The sequence below is a fragment of the Scomber scombrus genome, chromosome 18, assembly GCF_963691925.1.
Source record: "Scomber scombrus chromosome 18, fScoSco1.1, whole genome shotgun sequence".
Lineage (NCBI taxonomy): Eukaryota > Metazoa > Chordata > Actinopteri > Scombriformes > Scombridae > Scomber > Scomber scombrus.
In genome coordinates this window covers 2,618,256-2,635,216 of record NC_084987.1, presented here as the reverse complement: position 1 = coordinate 2,635,216, position 16,961 = coordinate 2,618,256, and the positions used below count along the sequence as shown (strand labels likewise).

General features: G+C 42.9%; 1 protein-coding gene and 1 pseudogene across 3 annotated transcripts; both read right to left on the bottom strand.

Moving 5' to 3' along the window:
* LOC133999254 (cilia- and flagella-associated protein 251-like) overlaps nt 1-438 on the bottom strand; it is a 1,643-nt pseudogene extending 1,205 nt beyond the window's left edge.
* Nucleotides 439-1,778: 1,340 nt separating this feature from the next.
* srrm2 (serine/arginine repetitive matrix 2) lies at nt 1,779-15,069 on the bottom strand. Of its 3 annotated transcripts, none has more exons than XR_009927369.1 (14): nt 14,882-15,069; nt 13,146-13,397; nt 12,164-12,259; nt 11,376-11,561; nt 9,926-10,009; nt 9,765-9,833; nt 9,613-9,660; nt 9,012-9,125; nt 8,113-8,257; nt 5,999-8,028; nt 3,881-4,609; nt 3,703-3,774; nt 3,068-3,194; nt 1,779-2,433 (listed from the first exon to the last, which is right to left on the bottom strand). XR_009927369.1 is itself a non-coding variant. In XM_062438165.1 (14 exons), the coding sequence occupies exons 2-14, from the start codon at nt 13,391-13,393 to the stop codon at nt 2,379-2,381; spliced, it is 3,984 nt and encodes a 1,327-aa protein (XP_062294149.1). In that variant the 5' UTR covers nt 13,394-13,397; nt 14,882-15,069; the 3' UTR covers nt 1,779-2,378. The 3 variants fall into 3 exon arrangements, 2 of the variants coding, with proteins under 2 accessions (XP_062294149.1, XP_062294150.1); XM_062438165.1 differs by having other exon boundaries at nt 3,068-3,175; XM_062438166.1 differs by having other exon boundaries at nt 3,068-3,175; nt 9,765-9,830.
* Nucleotides 15,070-16,961: the final 1,892 nt, after the last annotated feature.

Genomic DNA, 16,961 nt, shown 5'->3' with positions numbered 1-16,961 from the left:
GAAATGTGTTTAACTTTATTCCTCTATTTGTTTATATCAGGGTAGCTGCACATGTTTTAAGTACAAATTTAATGACTTTTAAGACTTTTTAAAACCTCTTTAAGGAAATAAAACCACTGCTGAAACACAATAATGTAAAAGCAGCATTTTACTGTTGTAATGGGTTAAATGGATCATTTTCAAGTTCTATAAGATTTCTTTACTTTAATTAACAAGTTGATTGGTTGTAAAATAATCAGAATATAATGATAATGATAAACAATATTAACTTTAACACGTTAATTCCTATGATTAGACTTTTTAACACGTTTAGACCTTCAATATCAAAAACTACATTTTAACCTTTGTGTTGTCCTCCCGGGTCAAATTGACCCCGTCTGTTTTGACCGTTCCTTCCCTCCTTACTTCCTCTTTTCCTTTCTCCCTCCTTCTCTCTTTCCTCCTTCCTTCTTTCCTTCCTCCATCCATCCCTCCTTCCTTTTTTCTTGTCCATCTTTCCTTCCTTCCTTCTTTCCTTCGTCCTACTTTCCTTCCTTCCTTCTTTCCTCCGTCCTACTTTCCTTCCTTCCTTCCTTCTTTCCTCCGTCCTTCCTTCCTCCCTTCCTTTTTCTTAATTACTTCCTTCCTCCGTCCCTTCCTCCCTCCCTCTTTTCCTTTCTGCCTCCCTCCCTCCTCCCTTCCTTTTTCTTAATTACTTCCTTCCTCCGTCCCTTCCTCCCTTCTTTCCTTCCTCCCTACCTCTTTTCCTTTCTGCCTCCCTCCCTCCTCCCTTCCTTCCTCCCTTCTTTCCTTCCCTCGAGGACAACAGGAGGGTTAAATACTTTTTAAAGCTCTGCAGGGACCAGAAATTAAAGTTTTAAAACATGAAATTCACCAACTTTAAGCAGTGTTAGAGCCATGCTGTGTTGATGCTAGTTTCACTTCTTAGATACGATCTCTATCTGTGCTGTCAATGTTTTATTCTTAAATTAATTAGAAGAAATAAACATATAAACCTGCATTTTCACTGCATCGATTAACAGCCACACCGTTAGGCTGTGCGATTTCAAATCATAGATCATCATTGCTCTAGATCGCCAATACACGATTAAATCAGCGGGGGGGGGGGGGGGGGGGGGGGGGGGCACGTCCGTGGCACGTTTTTAGTTATAATGACGTTATTTTTTAATGTTTTGCATCACATGCATCCAAAAGTGAGCTCCTCCTCACTTCCAGTCGCTGTCCTTAACTTTTAACCTGCAAAGGCGGAATGTATGAAAGCCCTTGTGTGAATATTTCAATAGTTACACATTAAAACAATATTTATTTGCAATTACTCTCTATTGAACGACCCCGAAGCATGAGCACACGGGCTGTGTGGGTTCGGATCAAAGAGACGCGGCCCGTCACTGCCGGCACAGGGCTGGCGGACCGTGTACCTGCACTGAGAGGAGAGAGTAGATTGTAGGTGTGCTTGTAAACGGGGCTTCTCTAACAGTCATGCATCATCTCTTAACGCACAGTAAAGCACCTTTTTTTGTTTGTTTTTTTCAAAATCGCCTTGATGAACAGCAAATCGCCTGGCAACCCTCTAATCACCAATATATGATTTGATAGCAGATCGTCCCAGCACTACCACACCCCCAATAAAAAAACATATATATAAAAGTGGAATGACAATAAATAAACTTGATTTTCTTTATATAAGATTATCAACCCCAAACATCCAGCATCCAGCTTTAAATCCTAATAAAAACAGAGTCCAGTCCTGCCGAAACAAACAAAATCCAACACAAATAAAATGTACAATTGCCTTTTTATTATTATCATCATCATCATCATCATCATCATCTTTATAATTATTAACCATATTCAACAAAGAAAATTAACCACATGTCGCAGTTTCTGCTCACATTGAATGGAAATCATGTATCAGTCACATGATGAAAACTAAAAATACAGACAGCTCGTATCTACAGGTAGAACGCAAACAAACGGTACAGGTACAGAGAAACATCGTTAGAGTTACCTTTGACTCCACTCCACTGTGTGTGTGTGTGTGTGTGTGTGGGTGTGTGTGTGTGTGTGTGTGTGTGTGTGTGTGTGTTCAGCTCATAATAAGAAAAGTCCAAGCCAGCCGCCTTTGGTCATCGCTGCTTAGAAAAATAACAACAAAAAAACACACGTTCCTCCTCCTGGATGTGTGTGTGTGTGTGTGTGTGTGTGTGTGTGTGTGTGTGTGTGTGTATGTGTGTGTGTGTGTGTCTGCAGAGTGCTGGCTGGGTGATGTAGTCCAGTTCAAACCAGCTGGAGGTGTGTACGTGTGTGTGTGAACGGAGAGACGGTACACACACACACACACACAGAAGAAGAAGAAGAAGAAGAAGTGAAGTGCATTCTCATTTTCTTCGTCTGCTGCCTGACGAGCGGCTCGGCGACTGTCTGCTGCCTCTCCTGCACACACACACAGGATATAAACACTTATTAAAAACAAAGCTGCAATAATGAATCTACAGGTTAAAACCAGGCGAGGAGTTCCAGTCCTCTGAAATGATGCCAACGCTGAAGTAACTTAAAACTGCATTCTATCAAAAGGCCACCAGGGGGCGACCGTTTTGGTGTCAAAAGGACTTCCGTCTCTATACAAGTCAATGGAGAATTCACCAACTTCTCACTTGATTTCTAACCTCAGTAAACGTTTTCAAAATGTGTTTATGGTCTCAATCGCTAGTTTAAAGCCTTCTTCAATGCAGTATGATGTTCATTTGGGACATTTTGGCCTCCCTGATTTTATATGTGACGATAAAGCAGGGTATGCATTAGGGCGTGGCTACGTGGTGATTGACAGGTTGATTGGTTCACAGGTTCAGGAGGGCGCCTCATGCTCCTCCTGATGCCCATATAAGTACAATCCATGTTTTTATTTTTCCCAGCATGCACCTGAAATTTTCAAGATGGCGCTGCTCTGATCCGATACTATTGGCCTCCGAGCAGCAGTCCACAAACCAATGGGTGACGTCACGGATGTTACGTCCATTTCTTATATACAGTCTATGGTTTAAACACACTGCGAGTGGTGGATTCGTACCTGCGGCTGGGCGAGGACGGCGCCGGTCTCATGTACCTCGGCGGAGAATAACTGAGCGAGCGAGAATCTCTCAGCGAATCAGCCGGGACCCTCTGAGGCCGCGGGGGGCTGTGATAGGAGACCACAGCTGTCAATCAAACAGGGAGGGATGGATGGGAGGGGTTGTGTGTGTCTCTTTTCTTTTGCATTTCAGTTTCTGGGTTATTTTATTTATTGTATGCCAATTTAGAATAGAATGTGTTATTAGTCGTTGAAAAGCGACTAAAAAGATAAAAAGAACACAATCAATCATGACTAGAATGTAGAATAAATAGGTAAATTAATAGTTATATATAATAGTGTTTATAGTGTTTTACCAGCTGCATATTCACACAAAATGTTAACTTGTGTTTCTTATCATGTTTGACTGAAATAAACATCTTATTGAGTTCCAGACTGAGACATAATACTGATGACATTTCTCTCATTTTTAAAGGCTGTTCATCTGTTGTGTGAATAAATAGTTAATTCTAGTAAAGTTATAATATAGATTTAACATATTATATATTATTTATAGATTATCATGCAACAGTTTTATTAGTGATGTCCGTCACTATTAAATAACGAGTGATGCATGTCCAGTTTTCAGTTCTCACCTCTTTTTCTTTGTTTCCTTTTCATTCTCAGACGAGGAGGATGAAGAAGGAGAGCTCTGAGTTTTGGCGTTCCTGTTAAAGAGAAATTAATAAAGTTAAATAACTAATTAATTCTTTTATGATCAATAAGTTAAGTGATTTATTTATTATTAGATATTTCCCGCCGCCTGCTGCTTACCCTTTCTCCTGCTCTGCCTCGGAGTCGGAGCTGTCTGAAGAGGAGGAGGAGGGTGACGAGGAGGATGAAGATGAGGAGGAAGAGGAGGGGCTGGAGCTGCTGCTTCCGTCTCCTTTCTTGTTCGCCTCCTTCCCGTTCACCGCGCTGCTCTCGCTCCTGATTGGCTGCTGCTGCGGCTGTGGTGGTGGTGGTGGTGGTGGCGAATGATTGGCTGCTGGTGGCGACCGCTTCCTGCTCGGGCCTCGCGACGACTGCTTGGCTTCTGATTGGCTGACGGCCGGCGACCTCCTGGAGGTCACGACGGAGCGCCGGGATTCGGCTTGGGAGGCGCGTGCACCTGAAGACGGAGCCTGTGAGGAAGAGGAGCGAGGTTTCTGCTCCGGCCTCTTGTCGTCCTCTCGCTCCGTCCGCCTCTCTCGCTCCGGCGCTGCTTTGGCGTCTTTCCTCTCGCGGGCAGGCGAAGGCGACGACGAGGAGGAAGAGGAGGAGCCGGAGGAAGAGGAAGAGGAGGAGGCGGATCGGCGGGGTTGGGGAGCCTCTTTTAGACGCGCCTGCTCCTTTTCCTTTTCCCTCTCTCTCTCCCTTTCTCTTTCTCTGTCCCTCTCTTTCTCTTTCTCTGCCTCCCGCTGCCTCATCCTCTCACGCTCCCTTTCTCGCTCTCGCTCTCGCTCTCTGGAGAGGGAGCGGCTGTTCCTCCTCCTCCGCTGAGGAGACACAGAGCGGCGAGACCTGAGAGAGACGACACGACATCATCAATACAACATCATTAAAGACAAATAATAATAAACATGTTAACCCTTTACATACTGTTAATATTCTGACTCTTAATTAATCTCTACACTAATTCACATAAGTCTTTAAGAAATGTTTGATTCACCACCACAGGAGAAAGTTTGATAGAATATGATGATGGTGGAGAAAAAAAAAAAGATCAAAGATGAAATATCCACAACTCAAAGATATTCACTTTACTGTTGATTGACTCATTAAGTGACTAATTATTGCAGCTCTAATCACTGCTGGTTAGGGTTAATTTTATTTTGTCAGCTATTTCTTAATTTAAGTTTTAGTCTTGTGTTAAATGCCCTTGCAGAGTCACACACGTCCCCCTGCATGGATTGTAATTAAGAAGGAGAGAAACTATACGATAGTTTGGTCTCCTCGTTTTTTGATGGAAAAAAAAGAAAGACAGATTTTAATTAAATGAAGTAGATTTAGTCTCGTCATTTTTTCGTCAACAAAAATGCGTGTTAATTTAGTCACAGTCAGTGTTTAACCCTCCTGTTGTCCTCGAGGAAGAAGGGAGGAAGGGAGGAAGGGAGGAAGAAGGGAGGGAAGAAGGAAGGAAGGAAGGTAGGAGGGATGGAGGGAGAAAGGAAAAGAGGAAGGGAGGAAGGAAAGAAAGATGGACAGAGGAAAGGAGGAAGGAAGGAGGGAGGGAGGGAGGGAGGAATGATGGAAGGGAGGAAGAAGGAAGGAAAGGAGGGAGGAAGGAAGGAAAGGAGGGAGGAAGGAGGGAAGGAGGGAGGGAGAAAGGAAAAGAGGAAGGGAGGAAGGAAAGAAAGATGGACAGAGGAAAGGAGGAAGGAAGGAGGGAGGGAGGAATGATGGAAGGGAGGAAGAAGGAAGGAAAGGAGGGAGGAAGGAAGGAAAGGAGGGAGGAAGGAGGGAAGGAGGGATGGAGAAAGGAAAAGAGGAAGGGAGGAAGGAAAGAAAGAAGGACAGAGGAAAGGAGGAAGGTAGGAAGGAAGGGGGGGAGGAAAGAAGGAAGGGAGGAAAGAGAGAGGAAGGAAAGAAAGAGAGAAGGAGTGAGGGAGGAAGTACTGACGGAAGTAAGGAAGGAAGGGAGGAAAGACGGAACAGTCAAAACAGACGGGGCCAATTTGACCCGGGAGGACGACACAAAGGTTGAGGACATTGGTGCCGTCTCGTCATCGTCTCTTTAACACAACTGCTGGTAGAAATAGTAGTAATAAATAATCCTTGTTTAGGTCGTATAGCAACTTGTTGGAGTCCTGCTCGTGGCTTTAAGATGCACGGAAAAAAACAACATTTTATACATTTATAAAGAAAAGAAAGAAAGAAAGGAAAGAGCCTCTAGTTGCATCTCTGTCTTACCTGATTGGGGGGCTGCGTCTCCTCGGGCTTCTGGACCTGGATCTGCTCCTCCTGGCGACCCGCTCCCGATCTCTCTCCATCTCTCTGTTCCTCTCTCTGTCCTTCTCGCTCTCTCTTTCTCTCTCCCTTTCTCTGTCTTTGTCTCTGTCTCGCTCCCTCGGCCGGTCTGACCAGGCCGGAGGATGAGGAGGAGACGCTCTCCTGGACCGGGAGGGCGGCGGGGCTTCCTGATATTGCCTCGGCGGCGTGCGGCGGGCCGGGGAGGCGGCGGAGGTTTTCTGGGGAGGAGAGCGTGATCTCCTGCTGGCTGACGGTCTCCTGGCGGCAGCGTCTCTCCCTCTCGGCTCGGGTTCGGCGGGGGAGTACCGGTCTCCTCTGCTGGCGTCTCGGGGGGGACTCGGGCTGTCCGCCTGCGTTGGGCTGTAGCGCTCCTGACCTTTCGGCCGGGACGGCTGAGGAGGAGGAGGAGGTCTTTCCCTGCCTCCTGCTCCTCCTCCTCTCTCCTTCTGCGATCGTCGGGGGGCGTCGCCCTCGGAGGCGGAGGCAGGACTCTCCTTCCTCCCGTTGGTTATATACCTCTGGAACGTCGCCCCGATGACAGAGGGCGCACTTTTTTTCGCTGGGCTGCCTCCTCCTCCTACTTCCTTCCCTGCGGCCTTCTTCCCTTTGCCCTCGTCTTCAGAGGAGGAGGAAGAAGAGGAGGACGAAGAGGAGGAAGAAGAAGAAGAGGAGGAGGAGGAATCGCTGTCGCTATCGCTGCTGCTGCTGCTTCCACTGCTGCTCCCGCTGCCGCTGCTGCTGCTGCTGCTCTCTCTCTTCTTCTCGGCGTGTTTCGTTTTCCCCTCGACGCGCCGCTCCTTCCTCGCCGGGCTCTTCGTCTTTTCCGGACGCTCCTTCGTCTCCGGTCTTTCTGTCCTGCCGGATCTGGATCTGGATCTGTCCCGCACTCCTTCAGCGGGCGGTCTGAGCGGCTCTTCGTCTCTCCTCCGCTGCGTGTCTTTTTCTCTCCTCTTCTCCTCCTCCTCCCGCTCTCTTTGGCGCCCGTTGACGGCAGGAGAACGAGGTGCCGGCGACGACCGAGCGTCCCGCCTCCTGTCGTTTTTCTGTTGAGGAGGAGGAGGAGGAGACGCAACCCTCTCCACTCTCCTCCCCGCCTCCTTCCTTTTCTCGGCATCGTATGGAGCGCGCTGCGGCGGATCTCTTTCTGCTCGGCGCTCCCTCTCTCCGCTCCTCTCTCTTCTCGCCCTCTCCCTCTCGGGGGGAGGCGAAGGGGACGAGGAGTCGTGTCTCGTCTTTTTGTCCCATTTTTTCACATCTCTCTCCTGGTCGGCCTCTCTGCTCCTCGCCCTCCTCGCGTCCAACTTAGGAGCAGGAGGTGGAGGTGGAGGTGAAGGAGACGATGACGAGGAGGAGTCATGTCTGGTCCTGAGTGGAGCGCTCTCCTTTCCTTTGTCTTTTTCCCGCTTTTCTCTGCTCCTTGAACGCCTCCCTCTCTCCATCTCTCTGCTCCTTGAACGCCTCCCTCTCTCCATCTCTCTGCTCCTTGACCTCCTCCTCTTCTCCATCTCTCTGCTCTTTGAACGCCTCCCTTTCTCCTTCTCCATCTCTCTGCTTCTTGACCTCCTCCCTTTCTCCTTCTCCATCTCTCTGCTCTTTGAACGCCTCCCTCTCTCCCTCTCGTTTTCCCGACTCCTCGACCGCCTCGCTTTCTCCACCTCCCTGCCTCTCTGCTTCTCCTTTTCCTTGCTTCTGGAGCGCCTCCCTTTCTCCCTGTCGTTTTCTACGCTCCTCGAACGCCTCCTCTTCTCCATCTCCCTCCCCTTTTCCCGCTCCTTCTCTCTGCTTCGTGAACGCCTCCCCTTCTCGTTCTCCCTCTGTTTGCTCCGGGATCGCCTCCCTTTCTCCCTCTCTCTGCCTTTCTCCATCTGAGGAGGTGGAGAAGGAGATGAGGAGTCGTGTCTCTTCTTGGCGGGCGCCTTGTCAGTCGTGCTCGTCCTCTCTTTTTCTCTCTCGTTATTAATCGGCCTCTTCTACGTGACAAAAAAAGAGATTTATTAGTGTCATATCTCAAATTAAATACTTGCTAAAAAGTCGAATGTAGTGACTTTATTTACCCCGTCGCCTCCCTGACGCTGTGGACTCTGTTCCTCGTAGCCTCGTCTCCTCCTTTCAGGTGATCTCCCCTTTCTTCCTTCGTCAGCTTTCCTCGACGTTTGGTCCTGCTGACTCTGACGTGACCTCAGCGGCACCGGAGACGGACTGGTGATAAAAAGAAGAAAGAAAAAGAGTATCAGAAAATGTGTTTAAACGTTCAGGATGATGATGATGGGGGGCAAAAAGTCTGTTGTCATAGAGACGGGCAAGTGGAATAATTTAAAGTTAAGATCAGCCTCAACATAATCTATCAAACTACCAGAAAGCCTTCAGATTTGTCTCTTTAAAAATTCGGTAGATGACGGAGAAGACAAACACTAACATACTGTTCAGGGTCTAATTTGACCCATTTTTTTATGTTTAAGAGAAGAAAACACCTTAAAAATTGTAATTTTAGCCGGAAATTTGATGATTTATCTTCATGTGACCCAGAATATACAAAAATGGAAACTTTCTAAAAATGTTTTAATGCAGCTGATTCACATTTTGGTTGAGTGTTCGGCTCATTTATTCAAAACTACCATTCAAAAATATTGTTTATCCACCATTGATCATCATCATTTATTGAAGGTGTTATATTCTCCTGTCTTATATAACATTCGACCATTATATAGCGCGATTGTAAATTTTAAAAAAGTTTCTCCATCAACAAAAAGCTCTCTGCTCTCTGAAAGCTTCATTAAGGATTAATCACCAATTTATTAATGATTAATGATGATAATTTAGTTATGAGGGTGAACTTGTGGGGTGAAATGCCTGAACATGAACAGTGTGTAAGAGTTAAAAAAACTAAATCTGATGCTACGACGCAGATCCTTTAAGAGCTTTCAGTTTTGGGATTCACAGATGTCGTACGTACCTGTGATCGGAGCCGGAGGAGACGCTTATCTGTCTGGTTTTTTTCGGAGGACTCGTGCTTCCGCCGTGTTTCCCTTTTTTCTTTGACACCTTGTTGTGCTTCTCGTCTGAAGAGCTTTATTTAAAAAAGACGGAGAAAAAAAAGAAGGGGGGAGGAAAGTTTTAAAATATGATAAAAATACTACATTCATATTTATAAGAAGAGTTTTTAAAGTAGAGACTAGTGAAGATCAAAGTGCTTTACTGTCAGCTGATTGATACGCCGATAATAAGACAGAACAAGTGACAAAAATAAATAAATAAACAATAATAATAATAAAAAACCAACAAATAACAAGTTAAAGAAAAAAAGAAAAGTTGATATGATGCTTAGAAATATAAATAAATTAAGTAAAAACAAATAATTAAATAAATAATTAAAATAAAAGAGAATAAGAGAAAAAGTTGGAGTAAAAAATTAGGTTAAAATAGATTAAAAAAGAAAGAAAAGAAAAGTAAAATAGAAACATCAGAAACAAACAATAAAATCTAATTAAAAAGACTATAAACTAAAGTAAAGTTGAATTTAGTGATCGAGGATAAGAAGAAAGCTTTAAACCAACCTGTTGTCTTCTTCTTCTTCGTCTTCATCATCGTCTTCGGACGCGTCGCTGAAACACAAAAATCTTACCGTTAAAATCTCGGCTTCAAAAAAAAAAGAAAAAAGAAAAAGCGACGCATGACGTCATTTAGAAAAGAAAGATAAAATAAATACCGTTTCTTTTTCTTCTTCTTGGATTTCTTTTTCTCTTTCTGCGGAGACGGAGATCGACTCTCTGAGCTGCTGACAGAAAGAAAGAAAGAAAACAACTAAATGAAACCGACTCTTCGCTTTTCTGCTCTTATTAAACTTTTGTTTTCTTTCTTTTCTCTCACCTGTCTCTGTTCTTGTTTTTCTTTTTCTTCTTCCGACTGCGTTTCTTTGGCGGCGAATCTGAGTCGTCTGAATCTACCACCAACCTGCAAATACACAAAAACAAACCGTGGTTATAATAATTATAAAATAATGCTGCTGCTAACGTATGTTCTACTCACGTATATTTCTGCTGCTGCTGTCGCTAACGTTTGTTCTACTCACGTATATTTCTGCTGCTGCTGTCGCTAACGTTTGTTCTAATCACGTATATTTCTGCTGTCGCAAACGTTTGTTCTACTCACGTGTATTTCTGCTGCCGCTAACGTTTGTTCTACTCACGTGTATTTCTGCTGTCGATAACGTTTTTTCTACTCACGTATATTTCTGCTGTCGCTAACGTTTGTTCTACTCACGTATATTTCTGCTGTCGCTAACGTTTGTTCTACTCACGTATATTTCTGCTGTCGCTAACGTTTGTTCTACTCACGTATATTTCTGCTGTCGCTAACGTTTGTTCTACTCACGTATATTTCTGCTACTGCTGTCGCTAACGTTTGTTCTACTCACGTATATTTCTGCTGCTGCTGTCGCTAACGTTTGTTCTACTCACGTATATTCCTGCTGTTGCTAACGTTTGTTCTACTCACGTATAATATTTCTGCTGTCGCTAACGTTTGTTCTACTCACGTATATTTCTGCTGCTGCTGCCGCTAACGTTTGTTCTACTCACATATATTTCTGCTGTCGATAACGTTTTTTCTACTCACGTATATTTCTGCTGTTGCTAACGTTTGTTCTACTCACGTATAATATTTCTGCTGTCGCTAACGTTTGTTCTACTCACTTATATTTCTGCTGTCGCTAACGTTTGTTCTACTCACGTGTATTTCTGCTGCTGCTGTCGCTAACGTTTGTTCTACTCACGTATATTATTTCTGCTGTCGCTAACGTTTGTTCTACTCACGTATATTTCTGCTGTCGCTAACGTTTGTTCTACTCACGTGTATTTCTGCTGCTGTCGCTAACGTTTGTTCTACTCACGTATATTTCTGCTGTCGCTAACGTTTGTTCTACTCACTTATATTTCTGCTGTCGCTAACGTTTGTTCTACTCACGTGTATTTCTGCTGCTGCTGTCGCTAACGTTTGTTCTACTCACGTATATTATTTCTGCTGTCGCTAACGTTTGTTCTACTCACGTATATTTCTGCTGTCGCTAACGTTTGTTCTACTCACGTGTATTTCTGCTGCTGTCGCTAACGTTTGTTCTACTCACGTATATTTCTGCTGTCGCTAACGTTTGTTCTACTCACGTGTATTTCTGCTGCTGTCGCTAACGGTTGTTCTACTCACGTGTATTTCTGCTGTCGCTAACGTTTTTTCTACTCACGTGTATTTCTGCTGTTGCTAACGTTTGTTCTACTCACGTATTTTTTATGCTGCTGCTGTCGCTAACGTTTGTTCTACTCACGTATATTTCTGCTGCTGCTGCCGCTCCTTCTCCAGACGCTCCTGCTCTCTCTTCTCCTTCTCTTTCTCTTTGCGGTCTGCGTGGAACGACGAGCCGTCCACGTAGTCGCTGCTGATGCCGAAGGCGGCGCGCAGACGGTCGTTCTTCTGCTGGTTGGCGGCGGCCAGAGCGTGAGTCTCCGTCACACTGAGAGGGGGAACAAATAAAAAGACAAAATAAAGCAATGGACGGGCACTCCTGTCTTCTTTTCCTTCCTTCTTGTCTTCTCTTCAATCCGTCCATCATCCATTCTTCCCTTTCTTCTATCTGTCCTTCCTTCTCTTCCACCTGTCCCTCATCCCTTCCTGTCTTCATTTCCTTCGTTCCATCTTTCCTTCCTTCCTTTCTTCTTGTCTTCTCTTCCTTCCTTCCATCTTTCCTAACTGTCTTATCTTCCTTCTCCTTCTTTTGCTTCCTTCCATCTATCCTTCCTCCCTTTCATCCTTCCCTTCCATCTTTCCTTCCTTCCTTTCTTCTTGTCTTCTCTTCCTTCCTTCCTTCCATCTTTATTAACTGTCTTATCTTCCTCCTTCTTTTCCTTCCTTCCATCTTTCCTTTATTCCCTTCCTTCCATCTTTCCTTCCTGTCTTATCTTCCTTCCTTCCCTCTTCTTAATGATCCGGCCCATATGAATGAGTTTGACCCTCCTGATTTAGAGTAGAGAATGAATGATATTTCTATTTATTTTACTTTAATATCTTTGACGTACTTTCTTAATTAACCTTTACTTATATAACATGATTGCTTACGTTGGTCTGTCGGTGGTGGCGGGAGCCGGCTCCTCCTTCTCCTGCAGCATCATTCTGAAACTGTTCACCTTCTCCTCGATCTCTTCTGTAGAATAACTGAAAACACAAATAGAGAAAGATTATTTAACAGCGTACAGAAATGTTTTATGTAAATGTAATCCTTTTTCTTAATTCAAATGTAATATATGTGTACATGTGTTTTATTATTTATAGGAATTAATAATTAAACAATGCATGCCTTGGTCTCCAGTTTTGTCTTTTAACATTTTTATTATTATTATTTATTTTATATTGTATTATTTTGTCTATTCATCTATTATTATCATTCAGGACAGATGGAAGGAAGGAAGGAAAATAAGGAAGGAAGGAAAGAGGGAAGGAAGTAGAAGAAGACAAGAAGGAAGGATGGAAGAAAGGAAACGAGGAAGGAAGGGAGGACAGACCAACGGAAGGAAGGAAGGAAAAGAAGACAGGGAAGAGATGGAAAAAGGGAGGGAGGAAGGACATGGAAAGAAGGACTTAAGGGAAGGAAGGAAAAAAGGAAGAATGGAAGAAAAGAAAAGACAGGAAGGAAAGAGGGAAGAAAGGAAGGGAGAAAGGAAAAGACAACAGGAAAGAGATGGGAGAAAGGAAGAAAGAGATGAAGGAAGGTAAGTGGGCCGGATTGGACCCATCGACAGGCCAGTTCTGGCCCACGGGCCTCATGTTTGACCTCCCTGATGTAAAGTTAATTTTATTATGGGCTTTATAAAGTGCTTTATTTACACAGCCAAAAAATACTATATAAATAAAGTTGAAGTTATGGGAGACGTGCTTATTCTGAGCAGATTTATGTCAGTAGTCATCATAAATCTTCTATATTCTTGGAGTTTCATGCAACACAGTATTATATATTTAACTTTAAACACAATCTTATATATTGAACTTTAAACACAATCTTATATATTTAATTTTAAACACAGTATTATATATTTTATTTTACCCCTGCTCCTCCATCATGTCCTGCAGCTCGGCACACTTGACCTCCAGCTGCCTCTTGCGTTGGTGCTCCAGGATCTCTGCGTTGGGCTGCCTGTTGAGCTGACTCTCCAGACGCTCGCGGTCCTTCTCGTCCCGCTCGCCGCCGCGCTCATCCCGCGGCCGTTTGACCCGCAGGCTCGACAGGTTGCGCTGCACGTAGCCGTTGGTGCCGCTGCCCCGCGGAGTCGTGAGGCCGATCCCATTGTACATGGCTCTGTGAAAAGAGAAGGTGCAGAGGGTTAAACTATTATTAAAACTATGGTGATTATATAGATTCATCATGGAGACAGTCCTGACCTTCACTGTGATTAACCCTCACATACTGTTCATATTCTACAACCTCTCAGTAAGTTCCCCTCATAAAAAGTGTCTCTTCCAAATGATGAACCACAGATCTGTTTAGAAAGCATCAGTAGTCAATAAATGTGATTAAACCTTGATTCATGTTTCAGAGTACAGAGAGTGTATTTTTTTTTTTAGCTTTACACCACTAAACATCTCCTATCACACAATATCATGTCCTATTTTACCAAAGACATGAAAATATAACATAGCAATAATGATTGAAATGTTTTTTATATGTAAAATGAAAATGAGCAGAGCTTTATGGAGCTGTGGGGTTTATTGTATAACCATTAGAGCCATCAGTCTTCACTGCTACATCATAAAAAGAAATCATCATAACTACTATCTTATTAAAACTATTAACTATTCATTTAACTAAAACACATGTCAATAGATACTAGGGGTGTGTTTTCTTTCCTTTAGGGACATAATATGAAGGTGAAAAAAGGTAATGAATTGCAACATATCGCAATATATTTAAAATAGCAATAATATTGTATCGTGACACAAGTATCATGATAATATCGTATCGTGGAGCCTGTGATGATTCCCACCTCAAATAATATATACAAAACAAAAACAAACCTAAAAGTTATAAAACTAGTTTATAAGTTATCGTTGTAAAGTCTCATGGCTACAGGTGCAAAGGAACTCCATCCGGACTTCTAGGGGGAATCGGGGGAACATTTTTAAGTCAAATGCATCATTCTGGTGAACTCTGAGAACAAAAGTAAGAGTTTATATCTATATAATATAAAAAATGTGTACTGTGGTGGCACAAATAAGACTTTCTTTCTTCTTTCCATCTTTACTTCCTTCCTCCCCCTCTGTCCTTCCTTCCTTCCATCTTTCTTTCCTCCCTCCCTCCCTTCCATCTTGTCTTCCTTCTTTCCTTCCTCCCTTCCATCTTTCCTTCCTCCCTCCCTTCCATCTTGTCTTCCTTCTTTCCTCCCTCTCTTTACCTCCTTCCTTCCATCTTTGCTCCCTCCCTTCCATCTTGTCTTCTCTTCTTCCCTTCCTTCCTTCCTTCCATCCTCTTTTCCTTCCTTCCTTCTTCCCTCCCTTCCTTCCATCTTCCTTCGCTCCCTTCCATCTTTCCTTCCTTACTTCTCTTCTTTCTTTCCTTGTTCCTTCCTTTAACACGTGCGCAGAAACAGGCCTGTTGCGTGTTTACGATGACTAAAGCGTAGATAAACTAACTAATAAACTACTAACACTCAGTAAATAAGAGTAAAGGAGCTAGAAGGAGTTAAACACACCGCTGTAATGTTTAATAAGTAAGAAACGAGGCGGATTGGCAGCTTTCTTCAGGCCTCTGCTAAGCTAGTTTAAGCTAACGTGTTTGTTACGTACCTGTGTTTTCCCGGGGGGGGAAACGGCGTCAGAAGTGTTTGACGACGACGTTCCTCTTGTTCTTTGTCAGACACCAACAATAACAAACTTGACAGTAGCTGCTTCTTTGTAAAAAAAAACAAACAAAAAGAAAATCAATAAAGCTTACACGGCTAGTTAGCTCTGAGGCTAGCTGCTCGCGTCTCCAACCGAAGGAGGAAGATGAAAAAACCGGTTGACGTCACACGCAAGAGACGCAAGGGACGCAAGGGACGCAACGTGCGATGCGTTCAGGTGCCGTAGGGAGAAAATGAGACCCTCAGGTAAAACGATTAGTGGAAGTATTCAAAATCATTTATTGGATTAAAAATACCATTATAGTAATCTAAAAAAAAGTTAAGTTAAAGTATTACAGTAAAAGTACATAAGTAGTATGAGTGATGTAGTTGAATTATTACAGTAAAAGTACTGCAGTATTATGAGTGATGAAGTATGCAGTATTACAGTAAAAGTACTGCAGTATTATGAGTGATGAAGTATGCAGTATTACAGTAAAAGTACTGCAGTATTATGAGTGATGTAGTATGCAGTATTACAGTAAAAGTACTGCAGTATTATGAGTGATGTAGTATGCAGTATTACAGTAAAAGTACTACAGTATTATGAGTGATGTAGTATGCAGTATTACAGTAAAAGTACTGCAGTATTATGAGTGATGTAGTATGCAGTATTACAGTAAAAGTACTACAGTATTATGAGTGATGTAGTATGCAGTATTACAGTAAAAGTACTGCAGTATTATGAGTGATGTAGTATGCAGTATTACAGTAAAAGTACTGCAGTATTATGAGTGATGTAGTATGCAGTATTACAGTAAAAGTACTACAGTATTATGAGTGATGTAGTATGCAGTATTACAGTAAAAGTACTGCAGTATTATAGTGATGTAGTATGCAGTATTACAGTAAAAGTACTGCAGTATTATGAGTGATGTAGTATGCAGTATTACAGTAAAGTAGTGGTTTGGTCCTCTGACTGATATATTATTATCTATGACATCATTAGATTATTAATAGTGAAGCATCAGTGTTAGAGCAGCATGTTACTGTTGTAGCTGCTGGAGGTGGAGCTAGTTTACACTACTTTATGAGTGTAGAACTAAATCCATTTTTGCTTGAAAAATGACTTACACTATTAACTGACTGATTAATTGAATCACTTCAGGTTCCACTCATATACTATACTAACACAAAGTTTACCAAGAAAATCATTGTATGCTGTGATTTTCTATGTAAACCTTGTGTTGGTGAAGACTGTCTCCTTGTGGCAGAAGTGAGAACTGTATTTCCAGATAAGAGTTTCAGGTGATGGTGAATAAGCATTAAAGACTGCAGGATGTTTAGCTGCATAATATCCAAACTTTGCCAGAAAATAAACCCAAACTTTAGACAGAAGCATTATTAACTTTTTTTTGTCAAATCACAAAACTGCACAATAAGCAATGAATTTACAAATAAAGAGAAACACTAATTATTCCACTGATGTGTTACTGATACTGTTTACAATATTAACTTTACATTCAGTTTTGCTTTTGTCATTTAAATCGATTGTAAAATTAAAACATTCAGACTACTGAAGCTTCATATTAGCTTCAGATCAACTTTTAAATCCATTTTCCACAGAAGGAGGACTGTGGGTTTAGTCCTCCATCACTTCCATTGTAAACATGATGAAGGGATCTTCTAATGGTCAGTATGAACAGGAGGAATCATTACAGAGAGATAAACTGCTTTAATGTTTATTTTGGCTCCTGACTGTTGGTGTAAGACACAGTTGAAAACTGAACTCATGCTTTAAGTTAGTCAGCCTAAGCCAAGCCTCTTAAGGTCAGTCACATGACTTTGTAGACAGGTCTCTAGGTGTGCATATAATAAAAGGACATCAAGATGTGCCAGAGACGGGACGCTGAGCCTCGATTCTAGCCAGTCTGAGTATCTTCAGCTGTGCTCTCCTGCAGAAGCAAATGGACTCATCAGCTTCTTACAGTAGGAACAGTTTTCTCTGCCTTCCCTAAACTGGTGAGGTGGAGGATGAGCTGCAG